The sequence below is a fragment of the Gavia stellata genome, chromosome 8 (assembly GCF_030936135.1).
Source record: "Gavia stellata isolate bGavSte3 chromosome 8, bGavSte3.hap2, whole genome shotgun sequence".
In the NCBI taxonomy this organism is placed as follows: domain Eukaryota; kingdom Metazoa; phylum Chordata; class Aves; order Gaviiformes; family Gaviidae; genus Gavia; species Gavia stellata.
In genome coordinates, this window is record NC_082601.1 from 28,667,024 (window position 1) to 28,688,027 (window position 21,004).

Genomic DNA, 21,004 nt, shown 5'->3' on the forward strand with positions numbered 1-21,004 from the left:
CTTTCTCTAAGGTGGGTGTGGATATTGAAATAAGTTTTTGCCTGTGTTACAGTCAGGTATGAAGCATATTGGCTGGTATTTTGGTGTTCTGAAGATCAGAGTATCAGATCTTAGTCTGATGAGGGTTATGTCTGAATTTGGTTTATTGATAACTTGAAATCATGATCTTATTTGCAGAAGTCCCTTTAGTTACACAGTTACATACTCAGGTAGTTATCAGTGTACCATTTAGTTGTCTAAATCAGTTGCTAGGTTTGAGCAGGGCAGCAGTTGTGAGCAATGTAATTTCATGTCCATCGGGAGTGTACATGGGGAGCTTGTTACATAGGAGCATATGATATGATACCATCTCTGGAAATCTGCTTTCCAAATTAAAAGTTAGATTTCGTGCTAAACACAACTTACCATTTCAAGTTAAATTTTAACTGACATTTATTATTGCATCTCCACAGGGGAACTTTAGATTTGCTGTAAGTATTCCAGACCGTTTTTCGTAGTCATTGTGTGAGACCCAAGTTTTCGTCTCTTGAAAGTTTTTAGGGTAACTTGATGATTTTAAAATTCTGTCATTAATTAATTTTTTTGTTGTTGTTGTGAAATGGCTTCACAATAGTAGGTTCAAATAGTCATTTTAATTTGAAAATTCAACGCATTCTGCATCTTTCAGTATACAGGGAGAAAGTTCAAACTTTAATTTTGCTGTGCCAAGCATGAGTGGAGTTTGCTTCAGAGAATTTTGGGCTCTGTATAAAGGCATGCAGAGCAAATCATAGTTGTTCAGGTTATCCAACAAATACACAAACTAGACCTCTCAATCAAAAGGGGTTTTCTGCTAATAACAGTTCCAAATGTGTTTATAGGATTGTTGTTTTATGAAGTTCTCAATGTGTTTGAACATTGAGAAGCCAGTTCGTTGTTGGTTTGAACTGGTGTGAATGGGGGTGACTTGAATTTAGCTATTAGCTTACATCAGTGAAAGGTCTAGCTGTGAACACGTATTCATATTTGTGCTTCTTTAAGCAGTAAAACCATAACAGAGTCTCATAATTTCTAAAATGATAGATTGTTTTCCTTTTGTTCTCAAACACTTTTGCTATTAATGAAAAAATGTTGTGTTTGCTGGCTTCTACTCAACTATTCTGGATGTGCAGTGTGGTAATGTAAATCAGCAGTTTCTGCTTCTATAAATAGACTTTGTCAGCAGCTGCAGAGCGAAACTGGCAAGCTTCTGGTCATTTTTGTTATTGCCATTCAGAAATAGTTTGAATAGCTGCGAAAGTGTACGGTGCTATGTATGCCTGCTCTAGTGATATTTGCAGACTGAGCTGAGCTTATGAGTATGGAGAGGGAAAGAAGGAGTGCATTTATAAGCCAACAGTGTGAGATTAGAGGCAAAGAGCTCTGTATTCCTTCATTTGGGACTCCTTAAGCTGAATTTGGAGCTCTTTTATAAAAAAGACATGCTATCCAGCTGGCTAAAAGTTCTTAAAATGGGGTCTGGGGATAGCATTTATCTAACTTCTTTATAGCTGGATATAAGGCAACCTTTACAAGCATGCTCTGTTGAGGAACATCACAGAATCACTAAGATTGGAAAAGACCTGTAAGATCATCAAGTCCAACCATAAAAAAAACAAAACAAAAAAAACAAAAACAAAAAAACCACAAAAAAAACCCACACACAAAAAAATACCAAAACCACCCACAAACCACAAAATACACCACAACCCACACCACACAGCACCATACCCATCAATGCCACATCCACACGCTCCTTGAATACCTCCAGAGAGGGTGACTCCACCACCTCCCTGGGCAGCCTGTTCCAATGTTTCACTACTCTCTCAGTAAAGAACTTTTTCCTAATATCCAGCCTGAACCTCCCCTGGCGCAACTTGAGGCCATTTCCTCTTGTCCTGTCACTTGTCACTTGGGAGAAGAGACCAACACCCACCTCTCTGCAACCCCCTTTCAGGTAACTGTAGAGAGCGATGAGGTCTCCCCTCAGCCTCCTCTTCTCCAGACTGAACAACCCCAGTTCCCTCAGCCGCTCCTCATCAGACTTGTGCTCCAGACCCCTCACCAGCTTTGTTGCTCTTCTCTGGACACGCTCCAGCACCTCAATGTCCTTCTTGTAGTGAGGGGCCCAAAACTGAACACAGTACTCGAGGTGCAGCCTCACCAGAGCCGAGTACAGGGGCAAAACATCATCATACTGTGCCCAGAGAAGCCATCTCTCAAAGTTTTCAGTTCCTTCTGCTGCTGGGTTTGGTTTTGTCTGCTGCATGGGAAAGAAACAGCCAGGCAAGAATGCTTACCTTCTACAGCATTCCTCCCCTCCTGCACCATCATGGGAGCTCTTGTATGGCTGAACAGCAGCTGCTGCTTTCTACAACTCCTTTCTAGAAGCAGACTAGGAACTGGTACCAGTGTGGCTGCAAGAAGAAGGAATGCTAACAGGCCAACTAAGTTATCATTATTTGTAGACACAGGAGAGGTTGCCAGGAAAGAAAAAGTATTGAATATCTTTCATGGGAGCATTTAATTGAAGTCCTGTGTCTGTGTTTACATGTGTGGTGGTTTTTTTTTTTTCCTTAAAACCTAGCAATCTTCTTTTAAGAGTCTTACTACAAGGTCTTAGGAAATATCTTGGGCCGTAAGAATCATTTCCCTGAAATAGAGATATGCTTACTTTCAGTGTCCCCCAAAGTACATATAATAAAATGGATGGTAGATTCAGCTTGTGCTGAAAGATATGGAATGACTTTATATTGCCGCTCTAATAAAAGCACATTTCTTGAATCTTGATACCCAACCTCTGTGAATAATATATAAAGGAAAGGAAATTATGAAATACAGTATTATAATGGCAGGTGGGAGTAGAGAATATTTGTCAGCTGTTGCTTGTCAGCACCATCAGCCTGTGAGGTGGCTAAATATCACCTAAAAGTGAAATTCAGTGCATTCCAAAGCCTTGGAAACTGGAAAGTTTCTTAGCATCTTAATTGTGTGTTTTACTAGTGCTTTAATCTGTATTCTTTGTACCGAATTAGATCTTAGTGATGTTAACTATTATTCAAGGAGAAACACAGAACTCTGGCAACTAGACTCTTAGCTTATTATTTTTAATGTTGTTTGAAATGTATGTATGTTTTTAAAGTTCTAATGGATGTCTTCTGGCTTGATAGCCTAAATATTTTTAGGTGCTTTACTACTAGAAAAATGGATCATACTGACTGTTCGTAGAAGAAAATACTAACAATGTGAAAAAACACAGAACATTTAAAAAGAAAACATGGACGTGTTCTTTTTTAAAAATTATTCCTCTCACATTTTATTCAGCTACCATTTTAAGGGAGCAATTATAGTTCATTCACTGTGAACGGCCATTTGTGGCATTACTGACGTCTAAATAATTGGGAGAGTTGAGGAATACGGTATTCAGCAGATCCTTGCAGGCTGCCATGAGATCTAATTGAAGAACAAAATGTAGAAGAACTAAATAGTTCTAAATAGTACAAAGTTTAGAAGAACTAAAGAATAAGTAACTCGGAGTGCTTTTAAAGTTTATTGCTAAAATACAGTATAAAAAGTTGTACTTCAAGTGTTTCAAGAAAAAATGAGCATGCTGTATACTAGCTTAATTCCTTTTATAAAGCGTAGAAACTCTTAAAATACAAAGTTAGTATCTTTTGTAGAATGAATGGAAAGGGGGGGAAATGGTAACTTTGATGTAAAATTAGTTTGACTTGTATAATTCTTTGTCCTTTAAAGACAGGCAAAAGGAGTTCATTCCAGGAATCTTTGTGTGAGAGACTTTACTAAATAAACCTTTTATTTCTGCTTTTAGTCAGCAGATAAGCAGCGAGCCCTGGAAGAAACCAAAGCCTATACAACCCAGTCATTAGCAAGCGTAGCCTATCTGATCAACACTTTGGCGAACAATGTTCTCCAAATGCTGGATATCCAGGCATCCCAACTTCGACGCATGGAATCTTCAATCAACCATATTTCACAAGTGAGACTTTTTTCCTGATCCCCCCCCCCCCCCCCCCTTTGTTCTTGAAATTATACTGCAAGTAGAACTCTCACCTGACATTTTGTGCATGAGAAAAATAGTCACATTTAAAACAGAAGGATGCATTTCTTCTCATATTAATTCTTGGAATGGGTCTCATTACGTGGTTGTGTATCTGTGTTAGTGTGAGCATTTTGCATAGGATAAGAGATTAAATGTATTCTTGGCCAGTTTATTGTTTGGAGAGGGGTCCATTGTGCGTAAGTGAAAAGCGCAGAAAAATCGCTAACGGAAAAATCAGAATGTTATGTTAAGGGACAGATTAAGCTTTCCAACTCCTATTTGGTGACTTACTGTACTTGGTATTTGGTGGCTACAGGCAGTTAAAATTAGAAGAAAGAAATATGAAATGAGTGGTGGAAAACAATACTTGTAATCTTTTTACTTTTCCTGTTGCTGTAATACTGGTGTCTAATGACAAAAGCACAAATGACAAAAATAGTTTGCTCCTGGCTTTTCTTAATAAAGTCTACTTTGTAATGACATGAACAGAAGGCAAAATTAATGTTTCAAGTTTGTGTGTGGCTGCAGAACTCCTGACATTGTTTGCAGTTTTTTGAGCAGCATAAACTAAGCTACTATTATCAGGAACCCATGTCCCATTACCACACTGATGAGAGAATTTTGACTGCTAGAATGGGCTGAGGATGGATGATAGATTTATTGGAGGTTTATGTGTCAATGTTGGATTAAAAGAGAAATTAAGAGCAATGATGCAGCACTTTCTGTTTTTCTGTTACTGGAGAGTTGGTTAGCATGCTTACTGAATATTTTGTGTCGTATTTGATCAATACATTTTGGCTGCTAGGGCTTCTTGATCTCCATGTGGTAACGACATAAATTAAATTTAAGAATACTATGGTATTTAGAAAGAAATTTGAAAGTAGGAGCTGTGTAAGGTAGGAAATAAGCAGATTGAGTTGATCTGTTAACTTGCTGGTACTGAAAGCGTTGCTAAGCTAGTAGAGGTTTGAACCAGCAAAAGAAGGGAATAATTGTATGCTAGCTTAATGAGCTGAAGTGGCTCAGTGAGGGGCCAGATGAATTCCAGAGCAGGTGCAAAGGAAGGGGTGGGGAGGATTTTCCCTCCTGGTAGTAGTATGCTATTAGATTGCCTCAGTTACCTCATGCAACTGCATCCTGAAAAATAAGCTGAGAAGTTTGATTTCTTCTGCTACGTGCTTCTTGTTAATCCACGGACAAGTAAATTCATTTTATTTCTCAGAAAATGTCACAAATTACTCCGTGTGTGTGCATGCATGTAGATGTGCTACATATAGATGTTCTGTGTGTGTGTATATATGTGTGCGTGCTTGTGTGCACATATATATATATATATGTGCTTCTTCACAGGCTAGTGCCAGCTGACAAGTATTTCAACTATTTGAGAGCCTGATGCAAAAGACAGTATATGAATAAAAATTTTCAGAGTTCATTGGATTTTGCATTTCATAGATGCGGAAAGTTCATTTTGTCACACAGTTTCTATAAAGTAGCTTTTGGGGAGAGGGCTATAGCCTTTTAATTTTTTTCCTTCTGAGAAGCTGAGATTTATGCAGATTGAGATGCTACATTAGATTGTCTTTGGCATTTATACAAAATGGCTAGTTATTTCAAAGAGAGCACTAAATTACCAGTGCCCAACACCTAATGAAGATATATCTGCCAAAATTCACAGGCTGCACTTGAACAACTAAAAAAAAGTTAATTTTTTTTTAAATATAGCTGTAAAATTGAAAATTGAGTTTGGGGTTTTTTATGTTTTGTTTTGCTATTTTTGAGTCTGCATCATCCATGGATGTTCCCCAAATCTTCATGGAAGAAATTATATCAGAGGAGCAGACAGTATTTGAATTTTGGATATTACATACATGAAGTGTGTTGATCCAAGCAACTTGACTAAGTTGAATTCAATATGTTCAGAAATGGCTTCATCCCATGATACCAATGTTGTAGATGGTTATATTATCTGTCTTAATTTCAGTGGTTATTTTTCTTTAAAAAATGAATTTATTTTGTCACAGTTTCTGTTTAATAAATAATTTATTTTCAGGAAATTTGATTATACTTCTTCTGGAACAATCCTAACCTGCAGAAGACTTCCTTGGTCTTTTTTATGTTTGGTGTAAAGTTTAGTGTACTGTTTCTAGTACGACTTAAAATGCCTCATAGTATAATACCTCATTGCCAAATTATGATTTCAGTCAGTCTAACTTGAAATGATGTCAGTAACGTAGGACAGGTTGGTAATTAGCATCTGCTCGCAGTGCATTATTGCATTAATGCTTTGGTAAGTAGGTATTGATATTTAAGTTTAGAAAACATTGATGCAAATTATGATATCTGGATGTATGATCCTGCTTTTAATTCTAATTTGGAATTCCACATATTCTTCAAAGAAGGGAGCAAAATCATTTGGCTCTTAGTAAGAAAACTTTTTCAAAAGCGCTTGTTCTGTTCAAGTGTAGCTTGAACTGGAAGTGACGTGATTAATGTCAGAAGAGAAAATATTCTAGTTTTCTGTTCGTTGACAGAATGCCAATTTTTTAATATATTATATAAATATTTATATCTTTTCCTTCTAAATGCCAACTTAATCAAGAGCTGAAAAGGAAGCTGATAATCATCTGTGGTTTTTCAGATTATATATAGGTCCTGAATAAGGAAATCATTACTATTGACACTATTTTTATGCAAGTGATTAAATCCTATTGGTTTAAAATTTAGGATTACTTTGATTTGGTCTGAAAACTGATGAATCTATTCTTATTTGCCTTCTTGAACCTTGTCCAGAACTAGATGATATGCAGCGTTTCACATTTGGCTGAAAATTTAAATCCTAAATACATAACATCTGTATAAATATTTATACTTGTTAAAAAAATTCTGTTAAAGTTTTCAAGTTAGCAGATACCGTGAAATGTTGCTAACGTCCAAATTCTTTAAAATAACCTGGCAGATTTTCAGGTTTTAATATTTGTATGGTGAGAAATATTTTTTCAGGTTTCGTTATAGAATACTCTTAGTTAGCAAGGTCATCTCTGAAACTCTTCTCTGCTGCTAATTATATAAACAAGCATGTTATCACAAAGATGAGTGATAGTGATGTGTTATCTCCAATGGCACTGCATGATGGACTGCTTCACCCTCTTCTTATGGAATCTGACTCCCATGATACTGGCTGCGAGAACAGGTACTGAGTAGACCGCAGACTTGAACTTCTCTGTAGTCAGCGTGTGTTGCTTAGCTGAACTGTAGCAACATGTGTGAGCTGGTTGGTCTCTGCAGGGAAGTTCACTTGGACCTTCCATTGGTAAGTCAGTAAAGGCTTGTGACAATTTTCAGTTGTCTTATTCTTCCAAGTTACAAGAATAGCCAAACTCTTTCAAAAATGGTAATGCAAGTCTAATTTTCCACAGTATATATTACCCATTTATGGAGCAAGTAGCTTTTCAGCATTTTTGTGTCATTATGACCTCTTTCTTTGTGGATAAATTACATACAACTTGAGTTGAGGCAATTAATGTCACATTTCTAACATGTCAAAATTAGACAGTTACTCATTTTAAAGTAATAATCCAGTTTTCAAGTTCATTTGCAGTTAGTTTGTTTAAATTCTATCAAATTAGATGTAAAAAAAAAAAAAAAAGCCCAGCAACACTATATTTAAGCAACGTTTTCTTCTAAGATTTTTTTAAACTGAATTTTAAAAGCCCAGGCTAACAGACTGACAATAAATTGATAAATTTAAATTAGAATGTTTTGAGAAGAGGAAGAAATCAAGGCTTCTGGAAACTTTTCTTTCTGAAGTTTTGCTATAGTTTAGACTTTCAAAGTGCTGACATGGTTTAACCCCAGCCACAACGAAGCACCACAGAGCTGCTCGCTCACTCTGACCCCCACCCCTGCCAACCTCCTCCCAGCTTTATATTGCTGACCATGACATCATGTGGTATGGAATATCCCTTTGGTCAGTTGGGGTCAGCTGTCCCGGCTGTGTCCCTTCTCACCTTCTTGTGCACCCCCAGCCTACTCACTGGTGGGGTGGTGTGAGAAGCAGAAAAGGCCTTGACTCTGTGCAAGCACTGCTCAGCAGTAACTAAAACATCACTGTGTATCAACACTGTTTCCAACACAAATCCAAAATACAACCCCATACTAGCTACTCTGAAGAAAATTAACTCAATCATGGCCAAAACCAGCACAAGTGCTGGAAGTTTCTAAACTGCTGAATAAACATTCTGCTAGCATTCTCCTGTCTCACTTAAGGGATTTATGCTAGTACTGGAGGCAATAATTACCTGTGTTTTGAAGATAAATGTTTTAATTTTCTTTAGTAGCAGGTTAATCTTTGTTCCCTTATCTATTAATCAAATACCTCAGTGTTCCTTTCTGCTGTTTTATAGGTGTCTTAAGATCTTACGACTCCAGTAGTCTAAACAAGAAAATGAAATTTTTGAAAAACTTGCCAGCAAAATGCTTTTCAATACAATTTTAAGAGTATGTACCAGAATTATGTGCCGTTTTTATACTCTTAGTCATTCCATAGCTATTCACGGTAAAAGAGATGTTCTGAATCATCATGCAAGAGAATTCCCATTAGATGAGCTTCAGGTTTTAATTAGGTTTTATGCATTTCATTATTTGTTACTGTAGTCATGCCTCACTGGTCACCATAGTCCTTAAGGAAACCAGTTGTACTCACAACTCCTATGAATAATTAAAAAGCCACGCTTTTCATTCATGGAAGCAAGTTTCCACAGTGCCAAGATACCATCGCTACAATAACATGTGCATTAAATATCTGTACTCGCATTGTATTTATAGATAATCACATAAGAAAATACTAAAAGAACATCTTTAAAGTTGCAGAGGTCAAGCACTTGAAATGCAGAGAAAGGAAGAAATCATCTTGCCAACACTGCAGTAATTGCTTTGCTTTCTTCCTGATTTGTAGATTGAAATTAAGGCTCTGAGAGTGTAGTGTCCAAGGCATAAACTAGTTTTGAATGACCAGATTCAGACCCATAAGATTTTGATGTTTCAGTACATCTGAAACATCATATAGCATTTGAGGTGCAGCTTCTGTTGCAGCTGAGGTTGTTTAGCATTCTAGCAAGTGGTATCAGAGGCCTGTGAGACAAAGAACATACAAGAGTTAGTGTAATGTTTCTGCAGTTCTCTAGTGACATGTCGAGATGACAGATGAAGTCTGAGGTAATCATAGAGATTGAATTCTTCAGTGGTGTTAAACACGAGGCTGTCCTCCAAGTTGTCGCAATCACATACTGTTAGCTTATCAAGAAAGTATGTGCTTTCTAACCTTCAACAGATGAGGTGAGGATTCTGTAGACGATCTCTTTGGTGTGACTGCTACTTGTTTCAGAATTCTCCTTCCACTATGTTGCAAAGGCAAAAGTCTGGCACAGAGAAGGGGTAGAAACCTGTGATGGAAGATAAAATATTGAATCTTACCCTGACACAGAATGGTACACTTTTGGTACTCTGACCTGGAACATGTCTCTGTGCTCTGTTTGCTCTGGTGCTTGTACAATCAATAATATTATATTGGGGGATGGTATATAGACCTGGTCATGACAGGGAGCTTCAGGAAGGACTTTGGCAAAATTGGTTGGAGATGGGTTTAGTTGTTAAGTAGTCGTAGAAATACATGTGTTTCTGTTAAGCTTGTACGAACCGTGAATTTCTGCAGTTTATATATTGGCCAAATCTGGGTGGTTTTTTGTGAGGGTGATGGAAGATGTGTCCCAGATAGTTTAACTACCCCTATTAAATTCCAAGTCATTGAAATGACTTGACTCAAAGAACTTGAGCTTTCCAAAGAGAGGGTTGCCAACATATTTTGACCTTGAATAATGTATTTTTCTGTAGCTTTAAGAAATACCTGTGCAGCTTTAGTAGAAACCTTATAGTTCTAGGCAGGTGGTACTAGAGGTGGCAAAAATGTACGTGATAAAGCTGTATTCAGTGCTTAATTTTAGCAAAGTTACAAGGTCTTGAAAATATGTTCCTGGGAAATACTAGGTAATCTTGACAGATAGTAATTTAAGCTTCCATATAATGCCCCTGGTATTTGTAGAAATTCTTCTCTGGAACGAATGTGAAGAAACAACTTCTTGGAAGTGTGGTTTGGTTGTTTTTTTTTAATTTCTGTAGTTTTAAAGGTTGTGATGATTGCACAAGGTAATACAGGGTCCATTTTGTTTGTTTTGCTATCAGTAGTGCAGACAAAAGGGTAAAACAGTGTAACCAACCCCGCTGCCCCAATGTCTGCCCACAGAAAAATAAAATTAAAAAAAAGTGAGTTATGAAAATGAGTTCTCATTTGTACCTGTTCCTTAGTTACTACAGAGCCTGTCTCCTAACTGTGAGAAGTCTTTCTGGTACCATTCATAATCACTAAAGTGGTATCAAGAAATCCTATGAGTGTTTAGAAATCTGCATGGTGGTGATACTGGCTGTTTTCTTACTTTTTTTTTTACCCTGTAGCTAAAATGTTTGTTCACAACTCTGGCAAATTTCCTATAAGAAAAGCTATTTTGTGAGCAAGGAATTATTTTTGTTTTAAATGATGCAAGCAACTCCGTGCACCATGATTTAAAAGATTTTATTTTCCTGGAAGGGATAGATAGACTTCTTGGTAACTTTTCCCTAGTCTTGTTACCAAACAAGTTTCAAGTACATGTTTCTAGGCAATGAATTTTCAGCAGGGCTTTGTCTTACACTAGGGATTCTCCTGTGGTACTCACTGTAATATGTGGAGGGAGAGATTTTCAGTGTTGGCCGTAGGCATTCTAAGTGAAGGCACTGGGCTTAACCACTGGCTTCACTGTTGATAAATTAGTACGGAGCACCTTCTAAAATCTAATCATTGCTTTGTGCTGAGTGATTTGTAATGACTGACATACCTTGTTGATTTGTCTGAGTGAAATTTTATTCTATCATATGACTACCAGTCCTAGTTTAGCAAACTGTTTTACAGTGTAAGAAAACCTGCCTATGGTTTGTTTTTCAGGTCATAAAAGTTAAGGTTTGGGAAGGTATTCTTACACTTCATCTAGTTGGAGACTATTTCAAAGACGAGCTTAGAGAGCAATTGTAAAATTAAAAAGGATAATTGAAAGAATCGTATAAAACACTGTCAGTAAATTAATGGGAACTACTAAGAATGGAAAGCAGAAGGAATTTTGCTGAGCTATAAAGAATGAGAGTAACAGAAAACCCAAAGAACCCATGGCTATTGGTGTGGGTTTAGAGGTGGCAAGTTCAACAGTAAATTGAGCAAAGATGATGTAATCAAGTACATGGTAGTGATATGTTTAGCACAGTATACAGAGATCTTCAAAACGTTGGAACTGATTCTATTTTCTTTATACTGACTCTCTATTCAAATGCATACCACTGTTAGTAAATACACTGCGTCTTTTGTAGACGGTGGACATTCACAAAGAGAAAGTTGCTAGAAGAGAAATTGGTATCTTGACTACAAACAAAAACACCTCAAGAACTCACAAAATCATTGCACCAGCTAACTTGGAGCGACCAGTTCGCTACATCAGGAAACCTATTGATTATACAATTCTAGATGATATTGGACATGGAGTGAAGGTAGGTGATATTGTTAAAACAGCCAAACTGCAAATACATTGTCTTTGTATATTTTCAAAATAACCTGATGCTTTTCATGGTAATATACCAGTTTCTCCTTGCCTGGCCAGTGTGTCTATAAACGTAAGAGGAGTCCTGTCCAATTTGCAGTTGCCCCTTCCTGTTCCCTTGCCCCTGTGTTTCTAAACCTTGCAAACCCCCTGAATCTTATTTCTGAGGATATTCGGGACTATGGGTCTCACCTTTTAAAATGCTTCTGAATACATATTTGTGTGATGCTGCTATTATTGTTTGAATCAGTTGCCAGGGGTGTACCTGGGGATTGAAAGGCTAATGACTGTCAATTTTTTTGCCTGAATTAGCACCACAAAGTATGATCCAGCTGTAATTGCCACTGGTTTACTTTGAAGCTCACCTGAAGAAAGGGTTTGCATAAGAAGTATTATGTGTTCCCTTTTCTTCTTTCTGTGAGAGTCAGTTATACCCATATCTTGTGATGTGCTTTGTTAAAGTGAGCTCTCTACAACTTTTGTGCCATATGGGGTTTCAGAATGAGAATACTGCTGCCAAGTTCGAAGCCAGCTGGTTCTTCCTTTTAAGACTAGGAAAAAAGGAGGAATTTCAGGGCAAAGATCAGACTGAGACACAACTGGTGGTTGTTGTATGCAAGTATTACATCAGTGTACACAACAACAGTAATGTCATGTGTGAGATCAGATATGCATTTTTTAAAAGCACGTTCTGAATGTAAACACAGTCCCAGCAGGTGTGAGCTCATTGTTAACTTGTGCTGCCAGGAAAACAAATACGGAAATGAGAACACTGACAGTGTTAAAGTTCCAGGAGAAGAAAGGTAAATAACACAAAGCGGTGTCATTTTTACATGACAAACTAACAAATCTGTAAACCTGCTACGTAGCAGTAAGGTAAGATGCTTCTTCCAGCCACAGTACACCAGAATTTCTTTTGCTTCACACCTAACTGCATTAGGTTATCTATGTTGTTCAATTTGAACTGTCAGTTTGGATAGTTGTTTAAATGGCAATAGGTTGTTTAACCAAACTCTTAAAATTCAAATTTTGAACAGTGGTATTTAAATATCTTTCCCAAGCGATTTTACTCAAGGTCTTCTCAACATCTTGTTCATTAACAGAAAGTCTTTTTTTCCCGTTTCTTACCAAAAGAGCCAACCTCAGTTTGTAACCCTAAACAGATTTAAAATAGACAAGTGACTCTTTAAGCTTGATTTAGAAAACCAAACCAAACAAAAAACCTCCAGCATTAATGGCTACAGTTTTGACCAGGAAATTATTATCAGTCTTGTGTTAAAATCTACTGCCAATTCTTACAGATTTTGAATTTATGCAGGTCAGCAGAACTCCTTCTGGATATGGATAGAGCATATTAACCTGTAGGATTACTGTTGCTAATATTTTAATGATCACTTTTTAAAAAGAGATTATTTTAGAACTCATTAAAGAATAGTTTTTAATTGCTCTGCAGCACAGTCTTATTTAGCACTGGCTCTAAACCACTATAATTGGTATCCCACTTACCTCAGTGTAGCAGAATCATACTCACTGTGTTGCAATGAATTACGTTCTTCTGAAAGAAGATAGTTCATCAAATGGATGATGACTCAAACGAGTATTTGCATTCATTTGTTATGCTTGTAATATGCTTGAAACATCCTACAAATGATATTTACAACGTACTATATCTGGAAAATGAAAAAATACTGTGTACTTGTGAAACAATAAGCAGAGAACTTGACATCATGCTATCCTTAACATTAAGATCCATAGATCTGTTCCAATCAGTCAGGTTAATCCTGTGTTCAGCACAGAAGAAAGAACCACTCTGTTGCTGATGGGGAGAAAGTGGCCAGTTGTGCTTATGAACCTGTTGTTTTTGTTCTGCTTGAGTAACTACAGATTAGTTTACTAGATCTCTGGCTGGAGAAAAAAGAATAAGAAAGAAAAAGGGTAGGAGCTTTGAATTTGCCTATTGATAGCTCTTTATTGCTTGAGCTGTGGCATTTTTCCCTTCAAATGAGTATTCGGAAGGAGTTATTGGGTAAATAGCATTGAAGTTTCAGTTAGCATCAGGGTTCCTCAGTCTGCATTCTTCGTCCTCTTTCTGCTTTTTCTGCTATAGGGCTTCCCCTCTAGTACTTGGACCAGAATTATGCATTGTTAGGACAGTCAAAGAGCTAATGCAGCAAACATTCATTGCAACCCCTGAGAACGATGGCAAACGGGACAGAGAATAATAATACAGGAGAAAAAGGGAGCATCTTTGGCCAAGAAATCCAGTATGCCATGTTGAGAGAAGTAGTATAGGCACTTGAGCACCTATTCCTTCCATTCAGAAATTCAGAGCATCACCGCATACCATCTTGAGGAAAAGGTGCTCTACAATATGGTTTCTTAATAGGTGAGAGAGAATTTAAGTGCCACTATATCATTCCAGCAGTCCCTCCTCATCTTCCCTCCATGAGGCTACAATGCTGCAAAAATCTAAAGAACCTTTTGACTAAAAGAGACTTGCTTTCAATTTTTCAATTTTTTTCAAATGTTTCCTGAGTTACAAAGTCTTCCATCCAGCTACCTGGTTTTCCAGTGTAGCTGTATGAAGCAGAGACTGTTTTGGTTAATAGATCGTGGAACTTTAAACTCGAAGACAGGAGATTTTCTAGTAAATCAGATTATATTTCTTTTTCAATACATTAGGGTCTATTTATGATCTAAATGTATGAAACAGAGTAGTCACTCTTGATGCTCCACTGTTGAGATTCTGCATATTTAATGTTCGCTGTTACAAAAAGTATAAGAAATGTAATAATACGTTTAGATTAGCTCAGGGTATTGATAAGGCTATTCTTTGACAGCTCAAATAAATTAATCTCTGAAGTTAATCCATCTAGATCTCATGATCCATTCTGAAAGAAGCTGACTTTTTGTTAGCACTGTAAGAACTTGAGTAAACAGTGTACAAGCATTTGAGCATTAATTTTAAGGTGTTAATCTAAAGGCTTTGTGGTCAATGTATATTAAAAATTTCAGCTTGAAAATCTTTTGTTCATGACACATTCTGCTTTAACCACTCTTTCTATGATCTACTGATACATTATTTTGTTAATGCTGAATGCTTAACTTTTTTCTTTCTTTTTCCTTTCTCTTCATATCCTGTAGTTCCAACTAACCTTTCAATGCTTTTTTCCCTTACCTCTTTTATTTGCTCCATTTATGCATTAAGTGGTTGCTTAGATTTAAGGTAAGAAACCCCAGGGCTGGATTTCCATTCTTATTCTTCTGAGACTATTACACACGGGGAGATGATTAACATGTATATTACTGATCTGTTTAAAACAACACCCGCTCTCCCTCCTGTGTATCAGACCTTCTCTTGAATGATTTAATTGCAGATAAACATTTTGTGGTATTAATTGATGTATTTATGTAAGGAAGCTAGCACAGTTCATTTTAAAAGCTTTGTGGCAAAATATTGACTGCCTTCAGGATTATCTACCAGATCATTTACAAGGGAGGAATGTTGTGCTAACCTTGTGTGGACAAAAAGATACAGTGAATAGATAGCAGCTGAATATGAGCCTCCCCCTGTGTAATAATCTTTTTATCCTATATACGGTGTAAGTTATGATTTGATTGGGATTAATGTTTCAGTGTGAGATTGCTCAGATAATGGGCTTCAAAGGTGTGTAACAAATTCAAATCTGTGTATTGTTTTTTTAAAGTTGCAGTATCCTTAATTTTTTCAGAAACTGCTAGCACTATTTAAATACAGAGGGGCACTCCATATATGGAAATTTTCACAAATTTGATAGTTCTGTAAAATATTTAATAACCCTTAAACAACAAGCTAAGTGATTTATTTAGTTGAATATTAAATAAATACTGCATCAAAGAAGTCAGACTGAAGTATGTCAAGGATCTTAAAGAAGTTTAAATGTTAGTAGCCTTAGTGGCTGCAGAAGTAACAATAAAAAACATCAAATAAATCTGACGAGCAGTTAAAAGAAGTTACATGATATACTATGTTGGCATTCATAGCACATTAATTAACAGACAGGTTATAGCCTTTATTGAGCATTGTGATATCATCTTCGTCCTGAAGTGCAGCTGGTTTGGGGAAAGAGGGAATGAAAGTTTTTCAGTAGCAGCCGCTACAGTTTTAAAGAGGGAACTGTGTTTTAGAACATAGAATACGAATATGTAGTATGAGTATATTAAATAAATGAAGTTCCAAGTTGACGTGAAATATTTTTCATGACTAAGCATTCTCCATGACCGTAAAAATGTAAAAGAAAATCCTGCACATTCCTGAAAAGATTGCCTGTAAAACCAGGTACTACTGTAGATGTCCCAATGATGTCCCTATGGAATTGGCCAGATGGTACTTTTAGTAAGGTATTTAAGTGTATGTAGTACAATGGAAAATGTTTAATAAATGAGAGATTTCTTGCATGTCATTTGAAATTTACATAAGTGTGTGAGGTACAGTATTTCAAGCCACATAGTGTTTAAATGTTTTTTATTTGAGAATTGCAAAATATATCTCCTCCCTGGCTCTTTCCATCTACCCACACCAAATGGATAATTCTAATGCTGTATTCTGGGCACAGTTTGTAATGGATGGTGGTTTTCTCAGTGATCTTAAAAAAACGATTTGCAAACTCAGTTTTCTTTGTTGCTCTCTGCAGTTGCAGTTATAAACAAGTAATGACCACCCTAAAAAAAATTTTAAAATTGTATAATTATAGATTATGTGTGAACTGCCATATCTGTGCATCATCTGCAGTGGTGATAAGAGTCTCTTCAGCTTTTCAGAGAAAATTATTTTTTTTCTATTTATAGGTTTGGAATGAAAATAACCTTTTTTGTTATAACACCAGTTAAAATATTTCTTTATTTTTACTAGAGTGAACCTGATCAGAAATTTGATTTGGGAAATCACAATATGTCAATCAACGTATCATTGCCAAAACATGAGGGGTTTTAAAAAAAAAAAAAGGTAAAAGCAGCACAGTACCTCTCAGTGGACATAAGCTATTCTTCAAGTCTCACTATAGTCACTGTGCATCAGTCTGAAAGAACAAAACTAAAAGGTGGCTACTAACTCTAGTTTCTAGTGTGAATAATAATTTTACTTCACTTACTAGAGATTGGATATGAAGTGTTTAGCCTGCATTTATTTTTCATGGCTGCAAAGAAATGTTAGTCTTAGCTAACAGTTACAATATTAAACTGACTGACTGTAGCAGCGCTAACAGTGCTTGTGTCTGGGTAGCTTAAATTTAAATTTTAAACAGATTTTGAAGAAAATTCCATCTCCTGTCAGCAAATCAATTGGAAATGACATCGTTTAAGTCTTTTTTTGTATTTACCAGACTTGGTTCTTCAATTACTTTATGTAGGTAGGTGTAGTAAAAACAAGTAAACTCACTTGCTGAAGCTTCTACTTGTGGTCATTTGTCAAGACAGGGTTGAAATTTAGACATTTCACTTCTGTATCAACTGGTTAATCAACTGACAAGCATATGGTTTAATTAGACATGCAGAGTAAGTATTTGAGTGGCTGAGCACAGCCTGAAAATGAATTTACTTTGAGGTAGCAGATGATGGGCCAAAAATCTGTTCATCCTTTCTGTAGCGTTAACAAGATGAAGCAAGGTGTGGGGAGGCAGTTTTCATTCAGCTTTAGGTTGTTTTTGCTGGAGTCAGGTATAAAATTGCTCAAGAAGGTTGAGTAGCTGCTTAAAGTTTCTGAATATAATCCATGGAACATCACTGATGGGACACTTTTTTCTTACTAGATTTTGGGCAAAAGATGATTCTTTTGACATCCTGAAAGTTCTAGAAAATCTGATGTGACCATAAAACACCACTTAAAAATTTCTGGGCTGAGTCCAACTTTGGCTTTAGAAAGTATCTCCTCCTGAGGTTTGATTGTGTGGAATATCTGGTATTCAGGATTTTTGGAAAAAAAACCCACTTTGTTTTGGTAATTGAACTGACAATGAGATGTTCTTCAGAAAACTAAAAATGTGAATTGAAATCTTTGTTGCAGGTAAGTGCCTTACAGCCGCATAAATACATAGTGCATTGGTGCAAATAGTTTTTGTACATCTGATGACCAGCTCTTATATCTGACCAACTATGTATTTCTGTACTTCTGGTTTGGTGAATTTTTTTGTTCATGAAAATACTCCCAAGAATTGAATTGGATGAACTGCAGGATATCTCAGTTTTAACCAGTTTATTTCACTACAAACTTCTTACACAGTGGAGTGCTAAAGAAGCTCAATCTCTTAAATGTTTATAAAAATGTAACTATGAAGGAAACTCAGTCATATGTAGGACCATAAGAAGGTGATTTAATCCCTGGGATTTATGAAAAACTAGTTGCCAAAAATAGAAATTGGACAAATAAGTCTTAATTATTCAAAAAATAAACTTAAAATGATCATTTTCTAAGGGCTGTAGCCCTTAGCCAGTCCCGTATCGTGTCTTGAAGGTGTCAGATGTTACCTTTCTAAAACTGACACTGTACCTCAATATAGAAAATACTGGATGAGATACTATTGTATCCTTTTTAAACAGAACGGTCCATAGCGGTCCATTTCTTTACAGTTCATTTTACAGCTGTTACTGTGGAGCTGGACCTCAGAACATCCTCCAGGATGTGTTACTTAGCAAGCATCTGCTTATTTTAAGTTTTTTATGCAGTTTCTTCCTCAGCAAAACTTCCAATTCCAGCTCCAGTGCTGACAGAGTTACAGCTTTGATAGAAGACGTTTTCTTCTGTAGTGCAGGTGCTTGCTAATTCACGTATAAAAAGCTTCTGCAAGTTATCCAGTACAAAAAAAGCTTAGATCTCCCTAGAATTATTTGGTGTTCTTCCATGTAATTTCAGTTGGTGATATTTTCTATTTTTTTGCTTCCATGGGAAGAGGCAAAGAAAGAATTGGAAAAATCCCTGCATGCATTCTGCATAGACCCTCTGCACTACTTGTCTGTTCACAGGGTTGTCGTCCTGCTTTTAGAATAGTCAGCTGTTTATTTTTTTCTGAGCTTTATTCCCAAATAATTACTGCCTCTCTTAATTTTTTCTTTTTTTTCCAGCACTGTTCACTGGTTTGGCAGTTGTGAGCAAAGGCAGAGATACTCCTTTGTGTTTCTGGTTGCAGGCTCTGTTTTGCCACACAGTTTCCTAAAAGAATTTGCAAGCTCTTACCTACGAACCAACCACAGATCTGTGGGGTCTTGCAGCCTGCAGTCAAACAAACCACCAACAGACAGATGCATTCCTCGGGTTTCACCCTCTAGTTAAACCAGTTGCATCTGGATAGTTCCAGCTGTGCGGAGCCAGGGGAAATGTTGTCAGAAACAGTGCAACTTCTGGCAAATTCCAACTTACTCCTGAAAATGGATTTTTGAAACTTGACAGTAAATGCAAATGTGACCTTGAGTTATAGTGGTTGCTTCGGATTTTGGAAGTTTGTAAGAAGGATGTGTATGGATGAGGATTTGTGTATGGAAACTATCTTTACAGCCTTATGTGCAAAATAGAAAATGCAATAGAATAAAGTTTTGCAAGAGGTGGGCATTATTTGCTTTCCTTTTTTTTTTCCCCCTCCTCCTAGTAGAAGTCATCACAGAAGAGGACAGTTGGAAATGTTACAATGTTTGTATCTCAACTGAAGTTGCCACTTGTATAGTTTTAAATTTTCTTTTTTTTTTTTTTCTTTCCTCAAGGCAGTCTGTAACCTTTTTTAGTGTCTTGCACGATATTATTTCCACAGATCTGTCCATTTTGATCAGAACTGTTGGAATAATTTTATATTCTGCATTTCTCTTCTGTGATTATTTGTCCGTAAGTCAAAGGGGAAGTTACTCAGATAGGGTTGTTTAACTTACAGTAGCTAATTGTAAAGCTATCAATCCTGTCAGATTTGAAGACAGCCCCATAAACTTTAATTACTTGCTCTTTCAACATTTCGATTTCAATGTTGAAAAGTCATTTCAAAGAGCCTGAAACTAAGCTTACTGTCAGTGCATTTCCCCATCTTTCAGTTTAGTCTTTAAGAATGGTTTCTTTGTGACTATAGTTTCTTGGCTAAAAAAGGATCACTTTTTCTTTGGCCACGTTTTCTAAAGCTTTCTTCTCATCCTATGTCAAGGATGCATTTATTCGCAGTGTTAATAAAAGTAACTAGCAGTCACTGGAGTTCTTCATTAGTCAGGCAAGTATTGCTTCCACTTCCTACTGTATACTGTGTCATGTCAGTGCATCCTCCACCTCTACTGTCCTTTCTTCTCATGTAGCTGTAGCCCAGTGGAAGCCTAAAACTTCATTTTTGTTCCTTCAATGATTGTATACAAATAATAAGATTGTTTATGGTTAAATATATGGAATTTTATGTTAATTGTAAAGTGATAGCTAGTGGTTACATCATCTGGTCAGAAACAGTAGTGTAGCCAGTTAAAACACCTAAATGGACTATTCAGAGGCACACAGATTGGTCTAAGTTTGCTGTCATCTAAAGGCATCCAAAACCCCTGCTCCACTAGGCTTAATGGGCTGTTTGAAATATAGCAAGTGACAATGCTGCTTAATTAAGGTGGGGGTTTTTTTGTTTGTGGTTTTTTTTTTGGACAACTCAGGTAGGTAGGTGGGTGAAACAGGCGTCTTCAATGAAAGAGGAAATACAGGAGGTGCTGCAACTTTAAAAAAAACCCTTCAGATTTTGTTCTATTTCTTGATGTTCCGTGTATAGAATAAAATATACTTCATTTTACACTTCCCTCTTCCCTTCAAGTAGTTGTAGTTCAGTGCTTACCTCGTCCCTCAGTTGAATTAACTTTAGATTTCTTGTTGCTTAGAGTTGGCTTAAAGGACTTTATAAAGCTGTGCAAAAGAATTTTGTCTTAAATTGACTTTACAAAGTACTCTTGCACAACTAAATCCAAACATCTGTTTTTGAATCTGACAAAAAAACCCCTTCCAACACTTGGTTTTCTTTTCCTCCCAGCAGATTGAAAATGTGGTAGTACTGGGATTATTTAGAGCCAGAGAATCAAGTTTCAAAGGATTAAAATACTGAATCTATTACTCTTTACACTGTTCTCAACGTTTATCAGTTCACAAATCTAAACATTGCGGGGTTTTAAGTGGTGGTTATAGTCAAATTTTAAAGGAGTAATTTGCCTTTAATGATGTTTGCAAATACTCTTAATGTCTTGATCACTGTGCCTTTTTTATATGGGAGGTGGG

At 36.6% G+C, this 21,004-nt stretch overlaps 1 protein-coding gene across 50 annotated transcripts in view; it reads left to right on the top strand.

Annotated features, from left to right (window-relative positions):
- The window catches only part of ABI2 (abl interactor 2), a 67,727-nt gene that overhangs the window by 27,594 nt on the left and 19,129 nt on the right, over positions 1-21,004 (top strand). For 20 of the 50 annotated variants that reach the window (XM_059820221.1, XM_059820225.1, XM_059820228.1 and 17 more), the window contains exons 2-3: positions 3,851-4,018; positions 11,531-11,707. In XM_059820221.1, coding sequence (XP_059676204.1) covers positions 3,851-4,018; positions 11,531-11,707 — 345 coding nt within the window. Of the gene's footprint in view, positions 1-3,850; positions 4,019-11,530; positions 11,708-14,965; positions 14,984-19,969; positions 19,978-20,398; positions 20,407-21,004 lie in introns of all 50 variants that reach the window. The other 30 variants (XM_059820220.1, XM_059820223.1, XM_059820224.1 and 27 more) reach the window with 7 other exon arrangements.